The 27,965-nt window shown below is 43.5% G+C and overlaps 1 protein-coding gene across 4 annotated transcripts in view; it reads right to left on the reverse strand.

Annotated features, from left to right (window-relative positions):
• RBPMS (RNA binding protein, mRNA processing factor) overlaps positions 1-27,965 on the reverse strand; it is a 167,317-nt gene that overhangs the window by 41,075 nt on the left and 98,277 nt on the right. For all 4 annotated transcript variants that reach the window (XM_045821592.1, XM_045821591.1, XM_045821590.1 and 1 more), the window contains exon 5: positions 25,214-25,364. In XM_045821592.1, the coding sequence (XP_045677548.1) occupies positions 25,214-25,364 (151 nt within the window). The remainder of the gene's footprint in view (positions 1-25,213; positions 25,365-27,965) is intronic.

Below are 27,965 nucleotides of genomic sequence, written 5' to 3' on the forward strand. Positions count from 1 at the left end.
CCAGTGGGGGATGCGTGGGAGGCAACCACACATCGATGTTTTTCTCCCTCCCTTCCCTTCTCTCTAAAAGTAAATATTAAAAAAAAAAGATCTACTGTAGTCAAATGCCATCATCTCTAGAGACAAACAGCTGAAGAGATTTAGTATTATTTTTCCCTAGTTTCACAGGTGGTACTATAATTTAGACTCTTAAAAATTTAAATTAGCCCTGGCTGGCGTAGCTCAGTGGATTAAATGAGGGCTGCAAACCAAAATGTCGCAGGTTCAATTCCCAGTCAGGGTACATGCCTGGGTTGCAGGGCCATGACACCCAGCAACCACACATTGATGTTTCCCTCTTTCTCTCTCTTTCTCCCTCCATTCCCTCTCTGAAAATAAATAAATTAATTAATTAAAATTACAATCATAAGACCGAAGAAGTCCACGAACTAACCGAGAGGGAGCTGTGCATGCACCGTTGCATCGTCCTCCTGACTGAGGTGGCTCAGGCACTTCACTCACCCCCCCACCCCCACCCCACCGCATCACTAGCCTCTGGGCCATGCAACGCACGGAGACTGATGCAGCCAAAGCGTGCCAAGCCGGGGTCCATCAGAGCCAGCAGTGTGGTGGCCAAACTGCGCAGGATAAATGTCAAAGAAGTCCCACCCGCGAACCTGCTTCCACCAACCGTTCCTGTCCCAGCCTCTGAATGGCACTTGCGGAAGGGGAGGAAGACACAAAAGAACGAGGACATCTATCCTTCATGGCACTGTGGTGGTCATCATTTGAAATTATTTTAAAGGGGACCCCAGTGACCAGTGATGATGATTACCATCGTCACCCTGAAGAAAGTCTTCTTTACACAGAATCGGATGTTTCAGTACTGCGATGCTAACAAAGGCTGCTAAACATTTCTCTGTGCTGGGGTATTTTAACATCTCTTTCAGAGAGACTGGAAATATATCACTAAAATATGAAACATCAATCAGTTAAATAGGAAAAGTCTAGAACCAATCACTTCAACGTGAACTATGCAAAGCCTGTAAAAACAAGGCCATCCGGAGGCCCAGAGCTTACAGTCCACAGGTAACAAAGCTGTTGGCAGACAGGACATTCGGAAACCTGCCCTCCTTTCTCATCTCCTCCAAACTCTCCTTTCTCGATTTGTCCAGTTATTTGTTTGTTTGTTTTATTTATTTTAGAGAGGGGGGAAGGGAAGGAGAAAGAGAGGGAGAGAAACATCATGTGTGGTTGCCTCTCACATGGCCCCTACTAGGGACCTGGCCTGCAACCCAGGTATGTGCCCTGACTGGGAATCAAACCAGCAACCCTTTGGTTTGCAGCCACTGAGCTACACCAGCCAGGGCTGATTTGTCTAGTTTTATAGTTTGGTGGCTTCAGATTAAGTCTTGAGTACAAAGCAAACTCCACTTTCAGAGACATCTGTCGCTGTGTGAGACTGCTTCCCCTCGCCCCCACAATAGCACCGAAGGGCACTTCCACCTGCACAGTCTAGGACGGAACCGAGGAAGATGTTTCCTGAGACGCTGAGCCATGAGGCCGTGAGACAGGCAGAGTAACTGGGCAGTCTCCAGTTAAAAATCAGGAGAGACTAAGCCAGTTCTTAAAAGCAAATGCTGCCCCTGAATGAATAAATGAATGAATAAATCCCACAGTACCCAAAGAAGTCGATTTAGTCAGGACTATTCTCTCTCAAATTATATTACTTCTCTGCTAATGTCTTCAACAAAGATTTACTAAGTACCTACTGTGCACCAAACACTAGCTGAATACCATCATCTTTTATTTCTCGAGCCCAAATGTGGGGCAGTGATGCTGAGCTACAGGTGGTCCTCATTATTTACATGCTTTAAAGGTAAACCTGTTGACCCTGGCTCTCTGTGGGGGAGGGGCTGGCAATGGGGCGGGGTCACAGGTTATTAAATATTTCACTACATTTTTTGCTTCAAAAATTTTTCCTGTTTTCCTCCTCTAAAACCTAGGTGCATCTTATAGTCCTAAAAATACAGTAATTAAATGTATTTTGGTGATCCTGGGTGCAGCGGAGAGAAGAATGTATGTGAAAATAACTATTTGGAAATGAAACGTCTTATTAATTTCATGATGGCAGGCTCTTAGAAAGATGTGATTTACCATCTGGAAAGTGCCAGAAAAACTCTCTTCAAGGAGTCACAAATGGTCACTAAAGAGGAATAGACAAGGGAAGAACAAGTGACCTTCTTGTATCAGTGCTGTACAGGAGGTAATCCCAGGAATGCGGTGAAAATGACTCATCAAGTTCACCTGAAACTCGAACCACTGCTTCTCCTCTTTAAGTCTTTCATTTGTAAATATTGCTGGCTGTGCGCCGTTGGGCACTTACCCAATTTCCCTGAGCCCCAGTTTCTGCAGATGTAAACATGGATAATCACACAGGTTAATTGTAATAAGTAAACGAGAATTTGAGATGCACATAGTAATTGCACAGTATTGTGCGGGGCTGGTTAGCCAACAACAATGAACACTAACTAACACAGGAAAGACGGTGAGGACACCATCTGGGGGCGTGCTCGACACTGTCTAGACTGCAGAAGCTCTCTCCTGTTACCAGAACACGCCCTGGTTCATTGGATTGTTGGGGGCAGTACCTGCCTGGAGGAGGCAGCAGGGAGTGGTGCTTTGGAATGTGCGCCGCTTCTCGGGTTCAACTGTTTCTTCCTCATTCCTCTGTGTCTCCTGCTGACTGTTTAGCTTTCTACTGGGAATAAGTTGATGGTTGTACTACGATAAAGCTCTGTTAACAACATATTAAAAGTGTGTACTTTTTAATTTTTAAAATAACAACAGAGCTCTTCTTTTAAGAGCAGAAAGCTTTCTTCAAAAGAAGTCTCATTGCCCTTCAGCTTCTCAAAGGGAATCTGATCTGCTCAAAAGGTCCATTTGACCCCGTAAATAAAACGGGCCAAGTCCCTTTGGAGACTCCGGCCTGCGCCTCCCCAATCGCCCCCCTTCCATCGGCTGCGGGACTCCCAAGTGACAGCAGCTCCAGGGGGCACTGCTGCTCAGCCTCTCGACTAGCCATACTTTCCTTTTTCCCATCTCTCTGCCTCATAAAAATCAGAAAGATTTAGCCACAGAATTTAATAACAACCATAACAAAAAGCCTAGATCTTAATTGTGCAGGAGGTTAACAATCATACTGTTGACTTTCCAGTAAGATAAACAGTGCAAACTTGGCAAGCACTAATGTATACTCTACCACCAGCCCTCATTCCTGAAGATCATACTCACTCTCGGGACGTGAATGACAGGAAGAGATCACTGGAGAGAACAGGGTACCCTAACCTGGTCAGAAGCACTGAAATACCCAAAGAAACTGGATGGGTTTAGGCCGAGCCTTTTCGTTTTGGGGAATGACAAGCAATTCTGTCTCATAAGGCTCTCGGGTGTCGGGTGATCAACAGATTACCTTCAAACTCTGAAACACTGCCTGTTGGTATAAGTCTCTTTCCAGTTCCAGTCTGAAAGGCGACACCAGGGAAATGTGGGTGAGGGTCAGTACAGGAGGAAAGCTGGCTGGCTGGCTTTGGAGCCTGGCCACGTGATCCGCACAGGGACCCATGCGTTTGGAGAGCCGCTTCCCCTCCAGAGCCAGCCCCCAGGGTGTTTTACAGTAGAATGGGCATGTCCACGCGATCCCAATTCCAGCAAGATCCCTCACACATTTGGAACCGGCACTATGAAGATGGTCATATAAGGTTAAAATAAAAATAAAAAACAATTGAGGAGGACCTTAATGTACAAATCTAGAGGCTAGGTAACTACAAGAGGGCATATCATAGCTACAAAAGATGACGTGTGAGAGCTGTGTTTACAAATATGGAAAGATGTTAACAATGCACTGAGTGAAAAGAGAAAATAGGTTGCAGGACAACATGTGTGGTGCAATCCCATGAACACAGACACACACGCACATGCTTTGCATGAGGAACTGGCATGGGGAGCCGTAGATGTTAGCCACTCATTGGCTGTGACCTCGGGTAAAGCAGGAACTTCTTCAGGACCAAATTTCCCCATTCTGAAAACTATTAAAGAGGGAGAAGGCAAAGGGGAGGGGGGAGGGGGAGGAGGGGGAGGAGGGGGAGGAGGAGGAGGATAGTTCCTGCTCTCATAGGTTATCAAGAGAATTAAGTGAGATATATAAAGGATTATGAAAACCTGTAATATAACACACATTTAACAACATTATTGCGATTAACTCTGGATAGTGGATTTCACTTTTTTTTTTTTTGCTCATTATGCTTTACGAATTTCTACCATAGCCACGTATCATTCCTACGGTTTGTTTTTTAAGGGGTAAAAACACAAGGGGACATAAGAACCCTTTGTGGGATGGGAAAAAAGAGAACATTACAAAAAAATTGAATATGAAGACTGAAAATTCTCTTCATTTCACACCCATTGAATTCCATGTCAGTAAAAGCAGAAGGAAATATCTATACCCCAGCAAAGGAACCATTAAAAACATGACAACTGTGTTATTATTTGTCTTCAAGCAGCCCCGAAGGGCAGACACTATTGCTTCGGGGGGAGAGAGAGAGGGGGAGGGGGGGGGGGGACAGGGCCCGAGTGCTGTGTCCCAGCTCCCACAACTGTGTGTGAAGACGTGTGTTTCACAACCCGGGTTCTTCCGACTTGTGTAAATACGACAAAACGCCAGTAGAGCATGGAGTCTCTGCCCCGAGATGCGCTGCCCCGGACTGAGGTCAGGAGAGTCTGTCCTAGGGTGTCCTCGCCTTGTGCGGTAACGTCCGTGCTGGTTAAAACCTGCGCTCTGAGCAACAGCAGAAAGGTGGAAATGACTCCAGTGTCCACCAGCAGGGGAGTGGCTGAACAAAAGGTGGTGTATGTACCAAAACAAAGGAATGTTATTTAGACACCAAAGGAATGAAATTCTAACATGTCACAACACTGGTGACCCCTGAAAGAGTATGCTAAGAGAAAGAAGCCAGACATTAAAACAAATATTCTGAGTCTACTTTCATGAAATACTAGAACAGACAAATTCATAGAGATACTGTACAAATTAAGAGACTATTGGGGCTCTGGGAGGGAGGCACCAGGGAGTTATTGCATAATGGTTAGCTTTCGTTTGAGGCAATGAAAAAGCTCTGGAAGCAGCGTTAATGGTTGCAAAACATTGTGAATAAGTAATGCCACTGAATTGCACACTTAAAATGGTTATAATGGCAAATTTTATGTCATATATATTTTACTACAATTAAAAAAAGTAATAAGGTAATACACAGAAAATTGAATTGTATGGTATGTGAATTATATCTCAATAAAGTTGTTTAAGGAAAACGAAACCACATTAGACTCTGTGGCCAGACAGACCTGGTTTTAAATCCCAGATGGGCAGCTTACCAATTACAGCCCTGGACACATTTTTAAAACAATCTGGGCCTGATTCCTCATTTTAAAAATGAAGATAATAATTGTATTTCCATATGAGGTTGTTGTGAAGAGTAAAGGAGATAATGAACATAAAGAGCTCAACGGAGTATCTTAAATGAATAAAAGCTCCTGCTATCATCATCATCATCATCATCTTCAAACTTACCATACTTGAAGATTCCCAAAGGTCACACATTACCTACTGACTCCAGCTTTTACCAGCTCTCAGAACTAGGTAAGACCCAATGACCACCCCCATAGCAGGAAGGAGGGTGGTGTGTGTTCTGGCCCCCCACCCAGAGCCCAGCAGGCAGGAGCGCCCCTCTTCCACATCCTACGTGCCCCATGCAACATCAGCTCGCCTCTCTTTGCCGTCAAATCTCACAGCAAATGAGAGGAAACACAGGGAGCAAAACCCTGCAGAAGAGACCGAGCACCTCGGACCCCCTGCCCTATGCAATGTAATGTTCTGCACAGTCCCTCAGTAAACAAGGATTAATATTTTTTAGTGTCTTTATGGACGTTGTTATAACTATGGGGACGAAGAAATAAGCAAAAGGACTTCAGACTGTTCTCTCGACCTCTCTCTCCCATCTGTCTCTTCTCAGGGCCAGACCCACCCAGCTCCTTCCTCCTTTCCTCCGAGTGGCTCCTCGCTCCGATCTTTCAATCATTTTCTCAGGTTGGATTCCCTCCAAGTTTTTCTTTTCTCACACAGTGCTGGGGCCCTGCACGGGATGCAGGGGCTGGGAACAGTCTGGTAAACAGATCGTAAAGCCCACAGCACATACGCTGTGGGGCTCAGATGGTAAGTTATGGAAAGATTAGGTTGAGGCTCTGGATGCAACCAGTGGCCGCGGGCCAACGAGTGGCTGATGGGCTTGGGGTTTACAAATGTCTCACAAAAGGAAGAGAGTCTTTGGAGAGCCTTCCCTGGATCCTCCATGAGAATTCGGGAAAAGGCACGAGAGGGGAAGTTCAGTGCAGACACCTGGAGAACTGGTGGCCGGGGGCCAGGGGAACAAAGCTCACCCGGGGTGAGGCTGGGAGCCCCAGAACGGGCCGCTCGGGGCAGCGGTGGGATGGCGGCCGGGGCTGGGCCCCACGGTGGGCAGACCCCGCGCCGGCTCCCAGCTCCCAGGGCTGTTCCATCGGCGCGTTCCTGTCCCTGCTGCAAACACAGAAATGAGGAGCCCGCCTCCGGGTTTACAGTAATTTGTCTCGAGGTTTTGCTGGAAAAGTTATTTTTGCCGCACTCAAGTATCTTTAGATGAGAATTGGGTCCAAAGGGGCAGATGGTGCTGGAAATAAACAGAGGTGGGGGCAGCGCTGGGAAAGTTTCTTAGATGCCTGTGTCAGGGAAACAGGCGAACATGCCCTTTTTAGGATGGAGCCACAGAGCCCCGTCTGAATCATCGCCCCGATACTTCTGGTGACACATTTTTAATCATTTAATATTTCTTAGATGACAAAATGCCTAAAACAAGGCCGTATCTCCTTTGAAACTCAATGCTGAGATCTTTCTGATAATGCAATTCCCTTTTACAATCTCTAATAGGTCTCAGCTTCTTCTGAATCAAAGACAACTCTCCTAATATACCAAGAATTTCCATTTACTCCTTCCTTCCTTCCTTCCTTCCTTCCTTCTTCCCATATCCACCATACACCTTCAACTCACCTTTAGCTGCATAAAATTAGATGTGATTTATTTTTTAAGTTTATTTTTATGGTGCTTTTCCATTACCATTTATCCCTCTTATATCCCCTTACCCCCCGCAATCACCACACGGTTGTCTACATCCATGAGCCCTTTTTCTTTTTCGCTCATTCCTCCCACTCCTGAACCCCCATCCCCGAGCTGTCAGCCTGCTCTCTGTGAGTCTGTCTCATTCTGCTGGTTGTTCGGTGTGTTCATTAGATTCCACATAGAGTGAAATCATACAGTATTTGTCTTTCTCTGACTGGCCTATTTCTCTTAGCATAATATTCTCCACGTCCATCCACGCTGTAGCGAAGGGTAAAATTTTTTTTTTTTTTTTTTACCTCCAAGTAGTATTCCAATGTGTAAATGTTCCAGAGCTGTTTTATCCACTCATCTACTGGTGGACACTTGCGCTGCTTCCTTATCTTGGTGACTGTAAATGTAAATAACTCTACAGTGAACATAAAAGTGCTTCTGTTCTTCCGAATTAGTGTTTTGTGTTCCTTTGGATATATTCCCAGAAGTTGGATCACTGGGTCAAGAGGCAGATCCATTTTTAATTTTTGAGGTATCTCCATACAGCTTTCCACAGTGGCTGCACCAGTGTGCATTCCCACCAAGAGTGCAAAAGGTTCCCCTTTCTCCACATCCTGGCCAGCACTTATTGTTTGTTGATTTATTGATGATAGCCATTCTGACAGGTGTGAGATGATATCTCCTTGTGGTTTTAATTTGTGTTCCTCTGATGATTAGTGATGTTGAGCATCTTTTCATATGTCTGTTGGCCACCTGTATATCCTCTTCGGAGAAGTGTCTATTCAGGTCCTTTGCCCATTTTTTAACTGGAGTGCTTGTTTGTTTGTTGTTTTTGGTGTTGAGTTTTTATAAGTTCTGGATATTAACCCCTTATCAGATGTATCAGCAAATATGTGCTCCCATTCTGTGGGGTGTCTTTTTATTTTGTTGGTTTCCTTTGCCATCCAATGATTTCTTAAACAAAGGTATTCTTACCAATGAACTTTAAAACCCACTATTCCTCCTTTTGCCTCGCATGTAATTCACCTAAGTCGAGGAGTAGCCACATAGCTTAGAGTGGCTTTCCTACGGCTGTGCGTCTCTCAAAAGCGTCAGGGCTTCTCATTCTTCCCAGTTACAACATTAACATAAGATAAAGCAAAAAAATTGCTCTCAGTAGAGTCACCTGGAAGAATTTCTTATAACTATCACCTTACTGGAATGCCGTATCTATGTTATACTGTCTTTATTGTCTTCCTGTCTGGATTAGAACAAAGACCGTAAGATCTTTGCAGACCACTCCTCAGAAGGAAAGCTATCCTCTACTCCTCTGCTCCTGACAGCTGTTCTGTAAACAAGTATGCACTTTCAAAGGTATCAGAAAGCATTCTCTGGAATAGCTCATTCTTTCTGGGTAGCCACTCCCCAAACCCCTAGATTCTGAAGGTCTGTCATGTAAAAGTGGGATTGGACTTGTTCTGAGTCCCAGGGAGTAAAAACAGGCCAGTGAGTGGAAGTTTCAGGGTATACAGATTTTGGCCAGTTAGTATCAGATATGGAGTAAGAATTAATTGAACAAGTATTATATTTATTAAATACCTACCATGCATCTAACACTATGCATAGCCTAGTTTTATTGCTCAAGAAGCTGACAGACTGCAAGGGAGATGAAGAAGTAACTGGCAATTTCAATACTGGATGACGGGTTTTCTCCCAAGGAGTCAACACAGTTCTACAGCAGCAACCAGCCCAGTAGGACAATTAATCCACCTCTGGACAGTCGGTCAGGCTTTCCAGAGGAGGAGACAGTCAGGGTGACTTCTGAAGGACAAGCAGCTAACGTGCAGAAGGACTGAATTTCCAGCCAGGGGATGGGCACAACGAGCAAAAAGCTCAGAGGCAAAGAGGCCACCTGATGCGTCAGCACAGTCTCCCAAGAGCTGAGTACCGAGGGGCCTGGTGGCTAGCGGTGAGGAGCAGAGGGGGAACACGAAGGGCCTGCATGCCGTGCTAAGGAGGTGAGACTCTCCAGAGGGCAGAGCTCTCCTCGGGTCCCTACGGGATCTGCATCTACTGAGAATACCTTTTCATCGAATGGAGGTCTGTTAAAAACTGCTGCTAATCTGGGATTTAAAAGCATCAAGCATTTAACAATACATCGATACATTTCACCAAGTGACAAGGGGCTTTTCCACACATGGTGTATGGTATTCGGGAGAAGTCCAGAGAGCAGCAGCCAGCAGGCAGGAAGCTGCAGAGCAGCTGGGCAGGGTTGAGAAGGCCCCCAGGAGGGGCTGTCACAAGAGGCAGAGGTGAGGGCTGGTCCTGGGAGCAGTGCTCTCCCTGGCCCGGGGGCCCGAGGCTCATCAAACACCTTCCCCGATACCAGGATCCACGGACCCAGAGCCCCCTCAAGGAGTTTCCATTCTCCTGGACTACAACCCCATTCTGCCTCAGTCAAAGGAGGAATACAATTCCTTCCAGAAACTGGGAAAAAATGCTCTTGTGGTTCCACTGGATCACGTTAAGGCACTTCATGTTTCCCAAGTCCAAAGTCTCACATTTTCATCTGATGGTCTGGATTATGGCTCCAGAATTTTAGATGACTTCAGAGAGGAAGCCAGTCAACTTTGAAAATACATCATTTACATTTGTTTGCCATATCGGGTAGCATTTAAAATATATAAGTAGGGAGATGGGGGGGAAGAAAAACAAAGATTTCTAAAATCTCCACAGGATCACTGTACGTTCTTTTTATTTTGGTGGGGGAGGGTCAAGGGGAAAAATGGCTATATGAGTTCAAACATTTTTTAAAAGAATCAGTTTCCTGTTTGCCCACCTCTTTTGGCATTTTGTAATATCAGACTTTGGGTCCTGGGAGAGGCCAATACATTTAAGACTTTTAAGAGTTCACTTGGATTTAAACTTGAAGTAGAATACTGCTAAATGCTAAATTTAGCTTCTACGCAAAATTACTACATTCAAAACTTAGCTCAACCTTTGAGAAGTATTTGCCAAAAGTAAAATTAAATTGCTATTTTAGGAAAAGAATTTAAATGAAATAAACTTGAGAAATGTTCATTATATAATAAAGTGGCTTCTAAAATACCTTTTAATGACAAGGTTTATCAACCACATCTAGATTAAATTTCTTCAAAAATATATCCACTGATAAATTAAGAGAGAGGTGCTAGGGAAAATGGCATGTTTAGGAGAAACGATGGACTAAACTTGGACTAGTCCTACAGGATTCCAGCTCTGGCATTTTTTACAGTGTTAACCATCTTTAAAGGAGATAGGGTTTGAAAATAAGATTCTAAAGCCACTGATGTTTGGTCAAATATGTATTTTGAAAAATACATAGGGTCAGGTAATGATAAGAGACTTAGGTAATGATAACCAATGGCTGTATAAATGATAAGCATGAGAGCATTAAAGTGAGAGGAAAGGCCCTGGCTGGTGTGGCTCAGTGGATTGAGTGCCGGCCTGCAAACCAAAAGGTTGTTGGTTCGATTCCAGTCAGGGCACATGCCTGGGTTGTGAGCCAGGTTCCCGGTTGGGGGTGTGTGAGAGGAAACCCATCGATGTTTCTCTCACACACGGATCGATGAGTCACTTTCTTTCTCCCTCCCTCCCCTTTCTCTGAAAATAAATAAATAAATCTTTAAGAAAAAATGAGGGGAGAAATTGGGGAATGTTGTCAAAATTGCTTTTGCCTCTAACTTTCCTGTGTTAACTGTTCAGTTCCTTTCCTTTCTCAAAATTTTATTTATTTATTTTGAGAGAGGGGAAGGGAGGAGAAAGAGAAGGAGAGAAACACAATGTGTGAGAGAAACGTAGATCAGTTGCCTCTTGTAGGCCCTCAGCTAGAGACTTAGCCCACAACCCAGGTACATGCACTGACTGGGAATGGAACCTGCAACCTCTTGGCTCACAGGCCAGTGCTCAGTCCACTGAGCCACATCAGCCAGAGCCACTTCCTCTCTTTTAATCTCTTGCCTTGCATTTTTCCTTTCTTACTTTCTATCTTTACTCCTAGATGAAGATGAGCAATTACTTGGGGCTGTTGTAAGAGAAAAGAAGGAAGCTAGCGTGGTATATAAGATTAAGGCAAGACTCATACATTAAACTCTAGGTATTGTACTATGTGATCTTGGGGAAACCTATGATTCTTTTTAGGCCTCAGACACCTCATCTATGAAATATGAATATTAAAATTTGGGTTTTCTGATACACGGCTGTGGTTACATAAATTGATATAATCTTTATACAGGGCTATTTGGTAAATATGTAAAATGTTCTTTAAATTTCATGAAATGCATTCAAATAACTACGACAAATAAACAACTAAATATACAAGGGAACAGGCAATGAGCCAGCAGATCCAGGTGAAGAGCATCGACCGATGGCTGCTGACGTCACCGAAGAAGAGCGAGCTCCCGAGGGAGGTGCACACTGCCAGGGCGTTCTCGCCCTCACCCCCAGTCCTCACGTGAATGTGATCAAGACTTTAAAACTAACTCCTGACTTACAGGAAATTAAAAATCAGAGGACAATTGGGTCCCTCAACAAATAAAATATACTGCAGGAAAAAAAATGACAGAAGAAACACAGAGATTAATCATATTACATCAACAGAGATTTAACAGGCCAACCAAATGTGGAGATGGTATAGATGTGAATCTTGACTGATTCAAAGGATCTCTAAAAAATTATGCTAAAAAACTCTCCACTTCTGTGCCTGGCCAGGTGGCGTGGCTGACTGGAGTGTCATCCCACACACCAAAAAGGTTGTGGGTTTGATCCAGGTCGGGGCATGTGCGGGAGGCAACTGACTCATGTTTCTTTCTCATTCTCTTCATCTCTCTGTAAAATCAATAAGCATATCCTCAGATGAAGATTAAAAAAAAAAAAGACCTCTCTGCTTTTGTGTGTTTGAAATTTTCTATAATAAAAAGTTAAAAATAAAAAATTAGATCACCATTAAAGGTGACAACATCGAAAGCAAGATAACGATCAACTTGTAAATATAAACTCTCTTTTTTCTTGTCTACCCTCTTGGTTACTGATTATTCTCCTGCTTACCAGAAAGCAACATGTCAAGAGCAGTTGTATCATAATTTGTCTATATTAAGGGTAATGCAATGTATGGATTTTGTCAGAGTCTGGGAGTCGAGAAAAGACAAAGGTACCTCTAGAGGAACTGTGTTCCGAAGGACTCTGCAAACGAAGCTCTGTTTAAGCCTGGAGTGTGAAGTCTTCCTGCCACAGTGACACCATGTGCAATGTGCCATTCTGCAGTGCTTAAAATATTTCCAAACACATCCATTCCCACCACAGCTCAGTGAGGTCAAGCGCAACAGGGAGCTCATCGTCATATTAAAGAGAAACCGCCAGCTGTGAGGGATGCTCATGCGATCAATTTTGAGGGAGAGGAAAAAAGAAAACAACTGCCAGCTTCTCCTTCCAAATGAAGAAATTGTGCGCTGAAAATTAACCACACCAGTCAAGAGAGCCCTGTTCTTACACAGACTTATCAGGGAGGAAAATGAGAAACAGACAAGTGGGAAAATACTACTCTCAAATTAAATGGCCAATGAAAATATGAAAAGAAATTAACTGTGTTAAAAAACTATTAATCCCATGCCTATCAGACAGAACGAATTAATTTATATATGATGATATATTTAGTAGAGGGGAAGAGACAGGGAAATAGACATTTTCATTCCAAAGTGCCTACTAAGTTTCCATCCTTGTGCCAGGCACCGTAATTGTGGATGGAATCCATCTACTCTTTATAAACACAAGACGAGTAAGACAAGGTCAGCCTCAGACCTCTGTCGCATCTTTTTGGAGAACAAGTTAATGAACCCAAAAACATCAGAAAGAAATGACAGCTCCATACTGTCTTGATTCTAGAAAGCCACCAAATTTCCAGCAGCATTAAAGAGAGTGCAAAGAAACAACTACAAGGCTTATTCAACAAAGAGAAAACGTCAAACAAACGCACCCGTATCACGAGTATCTTCCCGTCCACACATTCCACTTCGGGGACCAAGGTCAGATGTTCAGACAAGCGCAGGAGACGAGTTCCAGGAACGCTCCATCAATGACACACTGCTACAAGGCTCACATTCCACACTAATCCAAATATTTAACTTTCTGCCCCCTGCGCTTATTTTAAAGCATCTAGTCAATATCATTGCACAGTCTGTTTTATGTTTATTTTATGTGCATAATTCAAAGACACTTTTTTTATGAGATACATTTCATTTCCTTTTGATGAACATTCTGGCTGTTACATGTCCCACCTTTCCATTTTTAGCTTAATGTCACTGAGGAAAACTACTGGACACAAGGAAGTATTTTTCATTACTCTCCTCAAAGATTCTTAAAACTAAGAAGAAAATAACCAATCCTATGTAACCACCAATAATCTCAGTGTTCTACTGCAGCTGTAATTAAGGAATCTGAATAATTTGTTTAAAACCAATCTATTTTTTTCCTAAAATCCTTATCCTCAGCAAGGCTGCAGAAGTGACCTTTTCTGTGAATAAAAAAGGAGCTTTGACCAGATACATAACCAAAAGAATTCATTAAATCCAATGATGACAGGTCCCACTGAGCACTAGGGGACACATACCTTCACCTCTGGGCTGCAAAACCCCAGCACCACCTCAAATAGGGGGCATTCTAAAACTCTGCCCACTAGGGTAGCCCAGGAATTTCCTTCCATCAAAAATGCTGCCTCTTCCCTGTCTTCAGGATTCAAAAAGAGTAATGACTGCAATACAATGAAATACCTTGAAAATATAAAAACACAAATTCACAGGGAAAGCAAAAGGGGGGAAAAAAGCAATGAACAAAAACCCCACAAAACAGTGATCACTAACGCAGATAGTAAAGCACCAAACCATTACGCTAAAAAAATGGCAACGAAAGGGAAAGGACTGTGTATTAATTTGGGGGAGGATGAACTAACCATACTATTTCAGGGTAAACAGAATTAGGAAAATCACCACTTTTCAACCCCAGTCAAGTAGCCACACCTTGGTAGTCCTGGGCTTCAGAACTCATCAAACCCTGTACTCATTGCATTTTGACGAGCAAAAAACTGTTTCAGCACTCGGCGCTTGCTCGGAACTCACTGCACTTGCTAGAACTTACGTCTGAGTTAGTTTCGGTACTCAGCAGTTTCGGCACTCCTAAGGAGTTCCAGAATGAATTAAGGGTGAGTACTGAGGTACCACTGTAACGAGACAGAAAGATCAACAGACAAAACCATGGAAATGAAGGTACTGTCTTGTTTAAAATGGAGGCGTCCTGCAATTACTACCCAAATGCACAAGCGCATCTCGACATCACTAAACTTAGAATACCCCAGACACTAGTCACCTCATAACGCACGGTGCCACCTGAGGCAAACAGCACCATCTAGGATATTCTTTTTGCAAAAAAAGGTAAGCCTGAATTCAACCAACTTTCAAATCTAATCAAGCCTTTTGATTTATAGTAAATACAGGGGATGCAGGAACACATGAAAGCAGCAGACAGAAAAACCCTGGAGGTTCTGTTCCCAGGAAGGCTGCAACTTTTCCCCAACAGAACAATGGTAGAAAAAAAGGGGAGTTGAGGAAAGGCAACTGCTCTGAATTAAAAGGCACTTAAGAGACCTAACTATATCAACTTCATATGAACACTCAACTGTAAAAAGACTGAGGAGGAGGAGAAAGAAGGAAGGAATTCAAAAATCGGGTTGTGGTGAAATCTTGATAACTGTTAAGTATAAACGATGGGGTTTCTGGGGCTGACTGTACTAGTCTCTCCATACTTTGGTATGTTCCAAAACAAAGACGGAGGGAGACACACTCAACCCTAAGCAGAAATAAAACTTCGACACCAGTATCTTCTGTACTCTGACTAAAAAACAAGTTTCTTTGTCCTAAGCTGCAGGTGATTCAAGTTAGCCAGGGAATGTTTTCATCAGCATTTTGTTATGCAAGCATGCCCCCCTCCTGTCAGCGGGTAATGGTAATGGGACTTTTTAATAAAGGCTTTCCTCCAACTAAAATCAGGCTTCTGGGTGTGGGACAGTAGGCAGGCAAAACCACCAGAGAATCTTTCTCTGCTCAGCAGGGGGAGAGAGAAAAAATAGTATTCCACTTCTCTCTGCACCCTTTTCTCCATCTGTCAAATGAAGACAATACTGTTTTGCACAGTTGTCATTAGGGGTCACCACTAATGTATGTGTGTTTGTGCCTGTATTTGGCATATGGTAGTGGCTCAATTAAACAACAGGTTCTTTAAAAAAAAAATAATAATAATGTTTCTACTCCATTGCCTACAATGGCCAGGAACCCCACCACAACCAGGTGGGCAAGAGCGACCCGGTGAAATCGCAACCCAGCCACCACATTTGCTGCAGCCGGTGAGACCAGGAGCAGGGGGTCTGGCTAACGTGTGCACCAAATTCTGACCGATACAATCTGTGAAATAATAAATGTTCGTCGCCTTAATAACCATCCCTTCCAAATCCATATTCCCTCATCCGTTTGCTTATTCCATATGACTAAAGCAGTGCGCTGGTGAGATGCAGCCTGTGATGGAGTGAAAAATCTCAAACGGTTTCTTCCTGTTCACAGAAATGACCCCCCCCCCCACAACCTGGTCCCTATGGGTTTCCCACATTTGGTCCATTACCCCTGCTGTTACCCCAGCTCGGTGCTGTCACCCTCTGTTCCTTCTGGGCACCTCCTCAGCCTCACCAGATCACCAGCTCTTCTGCGACCCCTTCTTTCCTACACTTTGGTTTTGATCTTCATGCCAGCCAGCCCTGTGGTCTGTAGATCCCTTTGCACATTCCTTGCTTTCTGAAATGCTTTTCATCTTCAGCTACCAGGTCAACAGACCTCCAGGAGGTCTTTTCCCAGTCTCTCCATAATTACTGGCTTCATCATTATCTGTACCTTCAATTTAGCACTTCCCTGCCTTCTACAACAGTCGTCTGTAGGCCCGAGTCCCTACTAAAGAGTCATCACCACAAGAGCAGAACCGTACCCTGATTCAGCTTTCCATCGCTCCCCTCCCCTCAAATGTTCGATAAACTCAAGAGAGAAAATTAGAACAGGAAGTCACCATAATATCCTGTGCAGAGCTGTTAATGTTTGACCAGCTTTGATCTTCCTGACCTGAGAGATATTTAATTAAAAAGACAGAAAGACACTCCTCCACACTCAGCCACTAATTAGACCATTTTGTTCAAACAGAGACACTTCTTCTGGTCCCAGTTCCATCATCTCTTTAAAATCCTAGGAGCTGCGCACATTGCGGAATAAAAAGGAGGGTAAACAACCTGCATTTGCACTGAATACACTGCACCTCAAGCCTGAGATTCTCACTGTTAATGCTCCAATCAACCACCACTTCTGTTAGTCTTTTCCCCAAGAAAAAGAGCCTTGACTACAGGGTAATCTGTCGGTGTAAGGCAGCTACATATTTGCAGATGTGCACAATGAGGCCAAGAGCTGAGAACGAAAACGGATTATCGATCAATCAGAGTAGCATGTAATGGATAACCCACTCACACAGTATCAGTCTGTGTATATCTGTATGGCTGGTCATCACAACTGTGAAAACACTTGCCCCTGGGAAGGTGAGATAATTTTCTAAATATATTGATATTGTGTTAAATAAAAGTAGTAGTCACATTAAAAAACAAATGAAAGAGATAAACTAAATTATACATATATATTTTTAAAACTATGTTAAAATGCCGTACACTACAATAGAATTTAATAGCACATGTCTTTAGGTTTAGGAACTTAAGCATTCTTTTCCAACCCCTTGTCTGTCTTTTCCAAGTTGCTTGAAATGAGCTTCTTACAGCTGATACCAGGGGTGATGGAGTGGGGGGGGGGTGATGGCATGGCCAGGAGGATTAAGCATTTGTGAAAGGTGCCCTGTCCAGGTACGTTCCCCCAAGGAGGTTCTCAGAATGAATGGGTGGCAAGTTATCCAGCTCTGCAAACCGCCATTCATGCAGTTATTCCCGGGCTGGTCCCCAGAAAATAAGGAGTCGATCCCCTTATCAAAGGTGGGGCCGGCACCCGAGCCAGCAGGGCCCTGGGCTCTGGAGGAGCCCTGTTTTTCTCCAGTCTCGCTCTGAGTGGCCGTAGCTGCTGTGGCCAAACTATATTACCTGCCCCAATCTGTGCTAACCATCTTTCTGGGAACTGCAAATCCACACGCCAACTCCATTCAAACAGGAACGAATGTCTAAGACCAGTGGATTTTGAACTTTGGTTCCAATATCCCTTTACACTAATAAAACCATTGAAGACACCAAAAAACTTTGGTTCTGTAGGTTACATCAATTGATCTTTACCACATTAAACATTAGAACAAAAAAAAATACATTAAATTAATTAAAAAGCAAATTCCCACGACACATTAAAATAAATAGGATATGCTTTTATGAACAGCTACATATTCCAAAACGAACAAGGAAAAACGTCAGTTGTACATTTTGGCAAACTTCAGAAGTCCCCCATTATCCACGTTTTCACTGTCTGTAGTTTCAGCTACCCACAGTCAAACGTGGCCCAAAAACATCAAATGAAAAATGCAAGAAATAAACAATTCATAAGTTTTAAACTGCATGCCAGTCTGAGTACCTGGTAGGCACTGTATCAGCTCACATCAACACAGTAACTCTTATTACAGTGTATTGTTATAATTATTCCTTTTCATCACTGCTTGTTGTTAATGTTGCAGCGACTAATTTATACATTAAACTTTACTGTAGGGGTGTGTGTGTGTGAATGCAGTGTGTATGTGGGGTTCGGTGCTATCTGCGGTTTCAGACATCCACTGAAGGTCTTGAAACGTATCGCCCATGGGTGAGGGGGGACTACTGTATCTGGGTTAACGGAAGACAATCGGATTCTCGTTTCCACTTCTAATTCAGTCTATTGCAATGTATTGTTATTGGTTGCATTATGTGAAATACAAAAAATGTCCTCAGAGATACATAGCTTGTGAAGGATGAAGTATTTTAATATCTTTTATAAGTAATTGTGGCTATTCATTTCTTATGTTATACCAAAAGATTTGTTGCAGTGTGGAATCTGAAACTTCATCAATGAACTAACTGTCACATTAAACTCCACTTTGTAATTTTCAATGGCTCTTTTACCCACACATGTTTTATAACACAAAGCACTGGCACTTTGGAAAATATTGGTTCACTGAATTAGCGGTCTTCCAAATGTCCACTCATCGTTTATTCAATTAAAAATTATTTATATCAACACCAATCCTATCAGAGAATTCTCTAAGTGTTGGAAAGCCGTGAAATTCAGTTTTTGAAAAATCTAATTTGTGCCTTAGAACCAATTTTATTATTGCAACAAATACGGTTGTTTCCCTTGACGTGACACGTGCTCATCAGATCAGTCGTCGAGAAAACGTTGCCCAGCACAAGTCTGAACGACCGGCCCGTCTCTCAGTTGTTCTCGACAAGAAGCTGGCAGTCGGGTGGAAAGCAGCCAGTGCGGCTCGCAACCAAACTGCCAACGAGCTTTATGGGTAACTCCTTATTTTGTGCAAAAAGAGCAACAGAATGACTTGTATCAAGAAATGAGATGAGATAAAACGGGTAATCCTCACTTCTTCATCAACAAAACTCTTTGGAGAACCCGGGTTTGGTGAAAACGCACGGTGTGAAGAACACAGTGATGAGGAGCACGGACAGCGCGGTGCCGCCGCCTCGGCACGCAGGAGGCGCCAGTCGTCGTGCCCACCCCGCACACCTGCACACGGAGAAAAACCGCCATTCTCCTGGAAACAGTTCAGACCTGGCAGACTCCCTGAAAGGGGCTTGGAGACCAACCAGGGGTTTGCTGACAAATACTCTGGAAACTGCCATACAAGAAAAAGCACCCCTTTATTTGAGGAAGAAATGTCTTCCGTTTAATGAGCAGGTGAGGGGAACACAGGGCTTTAAAAGAAGTCTACGGTTTCATCTGGACGGTCCCAGTAAGTTACTCCCTTGACTCCTTCACTTCTCTGCAGAGGTTAATGAATAATCCGAGTTTACAAAACACTAAAGTTGGGGCAGTAATTTGCATTACAAAAGAGTGCTGTGATTTAACTTCCTGAGTTCTTAAGGGATTTATTTATAGCTGGTCAATGCTTAGATAAACAAGAAACAGAAATTCAAAGCAAAATGGTAATAGCCATTGCTTACCAAAGATATGCTATTCATTAAATCGTAATGTAAATACAGTGGAGCAGCGGAGCTGATCTACATGGTGTTGCAATAACTTACTTCCCACTTCAAACAGCATATGTCCACATGAAACCCATTTTACCAAATCCACTGCCTAATATTACCTTAATATTACTGTTAAATTTTATCATTAAAGGTTATTTAACTTTATACACATTAAGCAAAAACGAGGAACGTGTGCACTTGAAGAGAGAGGTGAACGAACGCAGGCCTGTAAACACTGGTGAGGTTCAGTAAATGTTTGATCCTTCTTTTTCAAAAGGAAAACGATATTTCACTTTGTCAGAGTGGGACATACGTGGACACAAACATTAGTCTAGGTCTCTGGTCTTTAAGAGTATTTTGCTATCCCGACTGACTGCAGTTTTGTTTCATGTTTTCCGTTTCTCAGATTGTCCAGGGGCCTAAGCACCATATACATACCCTGAATGGCAACTGCGTGAGTGTCCTGACTCCTGACAGTGGGCTTTTTTTTCCCCTCTGCGAGCCAACCAGGGGGACCACAAACACCTGGTTGTGCTGTGAGACAGAAGGGGGGCGGGCCAGAGCATGCTCACTGAGTTTACTCAATCATCGTGAAGTCTGGATACACAGAATGAAAATCATTGGCCTGTTTCTGTGAACACCACTTCTGGTAGCTTCAGACTGCTGCACACGAGGACAGAACCCCCACAGTCCCCCCCACTGTGGAGCCCACCATCCGGCAAGCTCAGCCCCCACCCCGAACTTTGATGTACTCTCTACTCCAGCTGCCTCCGGTCTCCTACAGTTTCTATCCCTACCTCCTGTCCTCTTTCCCTTACTACTTACTTCCCAGTGCCTCTGACTGCCCAGCATTTCTATTACCATCTTTCTCCAGAACTTCCTTTTCACACTCTGGGCTCCCCTCCCATCCAGGGTCAGTACTGGATACATGGGAAATTCCAGTGGTGTGGTAGGAAAGCTAGAAGTGTCTGATTATTCACCAAAGGGTTATGTGCTTACAAGGCATTTAAGAGTATCCATTTAATAAAGCGTGCTTTTGCTTTTTGAGGTGGGGAGGGGTCCAATGGAGGGGAAAGAGTAAGTAGGAAGGACAACTTAACTTTAAAATTCATTGCTCTGCTGGTAATTCTCAAACCTGACTGTGCATCAGAATCACCCAAAGAGCTTTTAAAAATACAGAGCTTAAGTCCCAGAACAGACCCATAGAATCAGAATCCCTGGCATTGGATTACAGGGATCTGAATTACTTACTGCAAAGTTCTAGAGAACTTCGACATTTGCCCCATAAAATCTGAATTGAAAGGGGAGGACCTATCGAATCTGAATAAAGGCTACCTCTACCCTTAAGAGCACTATTATAATACGGTATGCTACAAACAGCTTAAGCAGATCAAGAACATTTATTCAGTTAAATTCCCTATGTACTGGGGCAAAACCTAACAAATTGGACACTTTTTAAATATGGGTATTTTATCATATCCCAACCATACCTCAATAACACTGTAAATTTTTGAAGTTCCAAATGAAAAATACATAAAATTTGTGGCATCTTAAAAAAAAAGTCGCATGTATTTCTAGGTGCTAGAAAGCTGAGTACACAAAGGCAGAGAAACTATAAGCTTTCACATCTATGAGGGACAAAAGGCACATTACATACACTTTCTTACACATACATATTAACAGTCACCGAGTGCGTGCTATGTGGCCCTCTTGTAACTTTTACATGCGATTAATTCCATTCTCATAACCCTATGGGCAGGTGCCATTATTATTACCATTTTAAGATACAGAGAGGTCAAGTAACTAGACAAAGTTACAAAACTATTGAAATAAGTGACAGACCAGAATTTAAATCCAAACTCTGTCACTTGATGTATTGAGTCTGCTCAGGCTACCACAACAAAATACCACAGACGGAGTGGCTTAAACAATAGAAATTAATTTTCTCCCATTCTAGAGGCTAGAAGTCCAAGGTCAAGGTGGCAGCAGGTTTGGCTTTTCCTGAGGCCTATGCCCATGGCTTACAGTGCCTACTCACCGTGTCCACACTTTGCCTTTCCGCCAGGAGCACAGCCCAGGGGTCTCTCTTTCTTCTCGTAAGACACCAGTCATATTGAACAGGGCCCCGCTACCCCCAATGATCTCGTTAATTTAATCACCCCTTTAAAGATTTTACCTCCAAATATGGTTACATTTGGAGCTACTGGAGGCTGGGACTTGAACATGAATTTTGGTGGCATGCCATTCAACCCACAACACTTGATGACTGTGTAATCTCAAGGAAGTTACTGACTACCCAGGCCTCAGTTTCTTCAAATGTAAAATAGTACTACTGAGACTCAAATAAGATAATTCATGCAGAATGGTTAGCAGAGTAGAGTGTCTGGCAGAGTATCATCATTTTTACAGACGAGAAAAACAGAACTCAGAGCCATGGTGACTTGCGCTGTTGTCATCTCTGGAGTGGAGTTCTTACACTTGCACGACACTGCTTTTCTGTGCAATCGAATGCATAATCTAGGAGACTTATATATCACTTATAACTTTTCTACATCTCTTACTTCCTGCTTTCTTCTGATATTTTTCTTACTTTATTCCATACAAGAGAATACAAGAAGGGGAAGCTCAAATTAATAAAAATTTAATTTAGGGAAATGGACCACTCTCTTGGGACCGTTTGTGGATTTTATTAATCCTTTCTCCTAATTTGCAAAGACATTTGGCTACAGTCGTATAGTGATGATACCTCATAAGATCAGCACCTACTTTGAACTATTAGGAAAGGAAAGCAACTGGTTGTTTTTTTTTTTAATTGCCTAGTACTCTACACAGGTTACACCCACTTAATCCTCAGCCCAATCACATGGTATTTTAATTAGCTCTATAACAATCATGAGAAGGTATTATTCCCACTTTATAAGTGAGGAAACAGGTGATAGTTTATTTAACTCTGTAACAATCACGAGAGGATATTATTCCCATTTTATAGCTGAGGGAACAGGAGCACAGCAAGGTTAAATAAATGTCACAAAGCTTGACAATAACTGCCAGAGCCAGAACTCTCACTGACATCTTCAAGTCTAAGGCCAAGTTCTCCACGGAGGCCACCACCTCTACCCTGGCAAGTTGCAACACCTGGCCTTCTCGATGGTCATGCTTGCCACAAACCCAGCAGGTGCTCAGCAAATAAAGCCACATGGGATCTTCCCCGTCCCTTGTGTAGGCCGTGGTCCCCGACAGCGCCGACCATCACCAGCTCCTGGGACTGACAGCTCTTCTAAGGCAACCAGCACAGCTCCCTCCCTCCCCAGTGGCTAGCACACTGCGTGCTCATTCGAGTTCAACAGATATTTGAGAGAGTTCAAGTAAATATTTGTTGTATAATCAAATCACAGCAAATTCTTCCTTTAGCGATGGCAATGGGTCCTTTGCAGCCGCCACCAGGTAAAAACATCAACAAGAGGAAGCATTTATTAAAAACCTCTCTCTCACGGCCTACGACAGAGACGTCTGCAGGGTTTTTCCAAGCCCAGAAGCCTGTGGTTTCACTGCAGTCTCTTCCTGCCAGGTGACTAAACTGACCACCTGGGTCACCAGTTGTCTGCACCGTGCCACTGGATCCACCAGTCGGGGACCACAGTGTTCTCAGTCTGCCGACGCTTCAGGAACCCGTACGTGACAGGCACGTCCGCAAGTCCCAGAGGGAACTGTAACGGGTGATGAGGTGGACCTGCGTCACGGCGGAACTGCTGTTTGTCAAGGCCTCTGGGTCGTAAAAAGGAGTTACATTAAGAAAAATCATGGTAACTTTTATTTTCTCAAGAATACACTGCCCTTCAGATGTGTTTTTTTTAAACTTCAAGTTTGTTTTGCCATGAGCAGCCAGGCGAGTTCTGGCCCTGCCATGGAAACTACCTGAGCGCTTCTGGGCTGCTCTGTTCACAGGGAAGAGAGGGAGGCGGAGCCGCGCAGCGCAGCCCAGTGTCTGAGTTCTGCTCTCGCTCGGTAACTTCAGGAACTTCAGGGACTTGCGGGTGTTCGGTTCACTCATCCCTCATCCTGCTGCTTTTTGCACCCTGTTGTGAGCGGGCTATCACCTCCCTGGCTGCCTATTTCCCTGAGCTGTTGTAGCAAATGAGAAAACATTTTGAGCTCCTAGAGAAAGCAATCAATCAAGAACTAAAATGGCAAAATATTAATTTTTCCTCTCTGAATCGATCTCTTCCAAGTTCTCTGAGACCCAAGGCAAGCAAATACACTACAAAAGTAAAGGGTTACTCCAGGTTATCTTTTCTAAGTCAAAGTATCTTACAAATACTCTTTTATGATGTCTTAATCAAGAGAGAAAAAAATTTCAGAAAAAAAATGAAGAGGCACACAAGTGGAATAATTCTAAAAAGAGATAAATTAATTTTTTTAACTTATCCATCATCATCACTGTAATAAATATTTACTAAATATATGCAACATACAAGGTACTGAGCTAGATGCTGCAAGGACACAGATTTTGTAAGAAATGTCCATACGGCCTCCTTTATTGCCCCTGCACCTTAAAATGAAACTTTCATTCAGATTTCCTTCCCAAATAAACAAAGATTTCAAGTCTCCCTAGGACATGGAAGGAAAGAACATTTTTTTCTATGTTATTACTTTGTGGCTTGATAGAAAAACTTTAGAGCACACCAGGGGAGAAACTATTTTATCTCCTAGCTTCCACCAACAAGCAGCAGCTTTCTCGAGAGTGACTGAGCTACACAATGGCTGTAACTTCTGCAATGACCTGATTAAATCTGACAGGCACATGACAGGGGGTAGAAAGGGACCCATGTGACCTTCGATTTCAGTAAGAAAAGTTGACACATATTGTCAGAGAAAGCAGGAAGAAGATGAAGGTCATGTGGTTTGGAAAGAAGGTGAAGAAGGATAGTACAGAAAGAAATATTCCAAACAGCAGCAAATCACTGGGGATTCCTTGAACGCCCTGCCATATTAAATCACATACAGCTACTCAGTGAAAGGGAAGTTCAGGCCTATCTCATGCCTCACTTCTGCTACTGGCTGAGCTTGAGAAAGAAAATTAAGACAAGCTTTTCAGTCAAACACAGAAATTGTAGCATGGACATTTAAGGAAACAGGCCCATGAGGCAGGGTAAGAGACTTGTTTAGCAATTAGTCATTGTCCTTACCCAATTAAATTTAAAACAGAAAGCCCCAAATTTCCTTAAAGCTTTACTGGTGACAGTTTACTGGAACTGATTGTTCCAATGTATAAATGCTTTGTGTGTGTTTACTATTGTCCCTGGATTTACGGCTAAACTGTTCTCAAAAACAGAATAAACTTCTTAATATCTGCTTCATTCACTTTTAACACTGTATTTTCCAAAAGCCACAGAAATGATGTTCTTCAACAAATGAAATAAAGTGAATACCGAGAGCCAGCTCTCATGCCCAAGGATGGGGACATAACCAAGGGTTTACACTGCAAGGCAAATAGGACACACTCATGATATATATAGTGAAGACCATGTTAAGGAAATCTATAACATCAAACGAAATTTTGTAGTTACAGTTCTGATCCAGCTGAACCATCTTTTGAGACAGCCAATCACAAACCAGATTGCTATATTTGGAATTCAGACGGCAAGAATAGGCAGCCTCTTCACAGAAATGGAAAGTGACAGCCAGCCAGCTCTGTGTCCCGTGGTGTCGTCTCACATGCAGCACACCAACGATTCTTAGTTATCCAGGCTTTTTTCTTAACAATGAAAAGTAGATCCACTTACATGGCTCTCTGGCAATGAACTGAGGTACAGTGTTGGGCAGAGGCGTACTGGGGTTCGGAGTCCCGACTAGTTTGTTCTTGGCCATCTTCGTGTTTGCCTTAGCAAACTCTAGTCGTAGTGTTTGCGGGATTTCAGGATCGAAGCGGATGCCCTTGGGAAACAAAGAACAAATGGAAGATGTTTTCATTTCCTCCGAGTCAAACTGGGATGGTGACAAAACAAACACACCGGTAAAGCCCGGCCTGTGCAAACCAGAAAGAACAAAGTCAGCAGGAGCGCTCAGTCTCACTGGTTACACAGAACACGTGAGAACCCACAACACGACAAGTCCAGGAAGTCAGGGAGATTTCGTTTACTTCATGTTTAGTTCCACAGGTTTTCAACTCTTCTTCATGACCTTTCTTCTTAGACAAAACACCTTCATGTTTTAAACTCAGACCAGCAAATTACGAGCATAGTTAAAAACTTCAGTGAGTGGCTACCGATAAGAGTAACAGGGTTAATGTAAAGCTCTATGCAATACTGGAGAGTGTAACACTTAAAATCCAAAAGGCTCAGGCTTGACCAGTGTTCTGACACTCGCTTAAAACAATGCAATTCCTTAATGCCACCGTTTCCATCACCTCCAGGGAGGGAGGAACTCCCGTCCCTTTCTAACTGGACAGCTTTTATAACCGTGATAGACGCGCTCCAAGTTACTAAGAAGACAGAACCTGAACAGTTTTAAGATTTCAATATAAGAAGTATCATTTAATTCTAAGTAGTTTATAAATTTATATAAAATCTAAATGTCTTGATGTGGATAAACTCTGATTTTGATTACAGCCGGCTTGTTAGCAACACAGAGAAACAGCAGGTTAACTGGCTCAGAGACAGGACAGTCGTTTCACAGTGACCCTTGACCCTATTATCACAATTCACCTAAAACAAAAACTTCCTGTGAAATAAATCACAAACACTACAGAATACGAGCTTCAGGGCGAGAGAAGTCAGTCTATGTTGAAACCCACCTTTCAAGAACGCCCCCACTGCTGAGCAGGACAAATCACCTGACATCTACGTCCATTACCATGGATCCGGAACCCAAACCATGGCCCCAAAAGACATCCCAGCACGGGGCACCAATGTGCACTCAAATCAGGTTTAGGTCCCAGCTGGGTCTGTGTGTGTTCGAGAAAAGAAGTTCTGAAAATGACTATCCTAAAGAACACAGGTAGGCCTGTGGGCACCAAACCCCACTTCTTCTTCTTGATTAGCTTAAAGGAAAGCAAGAGCAATTTCCAGAAGAAACTGGTTAGAACTTCTGACTCGACAGATCAGGATGAACAACTGAACCTCACAGGCTTGGCTCCAGGGACAGGAGGGAGGGCCTGTGGCTGGGTGGTAACAGCAGTGAGAGAAGTAAGGTGTGTGGGGGGGGGGGGGGGGGGGGGGGGTCCTCAGGGAGGCACAACAAAGGCCACAGAGCCTGGATGGCACTCCAACCTGCACGTACGTCCTGGAGACAGTGGAAGGGCTTATGAGAAGGTGGCCAACAGGCAAGGGTGGGCAGGAAGGATGGGACTCTACTGTATAGCCCTAACCAACAACAAAAAGTGAAAACAGGGTTCCAGTTCTACGAAACGAAACAGAAATTCTTAAATTGTCTCAGTTTTTAATTTGGGAAACCTTAGTATTCTTCTTGCCAAAACTGTATATAAGGAAAAAGAACAAAGCAAAATTCTGAAGCAGTGGTTGCTTCTATCCACTCCACTTAAGAGCATTTGACTGCATCAGAGCTAATACCCCAACTGAATACATATTTCTAAGTATGGACCCGAGGAGCCGTCATCCGCACTGGCAGGACGTCCAGAGCAGTCCCTGGCTGTCATGTAAAAGGTATGCTGTGGGGGGACCTGCGTATTCACACCACACACCCTCAGCCACACACAGTAACAACCTGCCATTGGTTTCAGAGTGTCATCACTGGCACTAAACTCCACCAACCTTTTTGCAAAGAAGCAATTTTTCTAAACCTGAGTCCACGTCAACCTACGCCCAGGCCACGGCGGCACGGAAAGCACACCCTGGGACCTGTCAGTGGTCCTCTGGGGCATCTGGCCTCACACAGCTGAACCTACACCTCCGCTCTTGCACTGGCGTCGGAGCACGCTCGCCTTGTACAAAATACCTGGGCTGGCGGCTCGGGCCCTAAAACACGCTGGAGGGAGTCTCTCCCACTCCTCGCCCACCTCTCTATAACCTCGCCCAACCCGACACTTGCGCTAAAATAACACCACCATCATGTTCCAAGTCAAAGTTCCAGCTCCTTGTTAAAAAAAGCTAAGTTAAAATGACCTAATTTGTTTGGCAGCTTATTCAGAGGCTAGAGGCTCAGAATACAAGCCACATTCCTCTAACATCTTTGGCAGCAAAGCCATATTTGGTCATCAATATCCTGCGCAGCTCGGTTCCTACCCGCAGGGATTAGCCAGGCCCCAAACACTCTAAACGCTGAAGGAAGATCAAGAGGAGGTAGAGTGGGGTGAAGTGGGGGGGGGGACACGTGGAAGTGAAGAGGAAGAGAAAGAGAAAGATGAAAAAGAGGGGGACAGATAAGGAGGAGATATGAAGAAAATACCTTGTGTTTTTAATTAAAGCAGAGTAAGATTATTTTCTGGCCACAGTGACTTCACGTTAACTGCTGTCGGAATAAGATTACCACCAAGTCAAAGGGGGAAACCTGTGCCTTTCAAAATCAACTTTTTATTCT

The sequence above is a fragment of the Phyllostomus hastatus genome, unplaced genomic scaffold (assembly GCF_019186645.2).
Source record: "Phyllostomus hastatus isolate PE091 unplaced genomic scaffold, TTU_PhHast_1.1 phas_scaffold_46, whole genome shotgun sequence".
In the NCBI taxonomy this organism is placed as follows: Eukaryota; Metazoa; Chordata; class Mammalia; order Chiroptera; family Phyllostomidae; genus Phyllostomus; species Phyllostomus hastatus.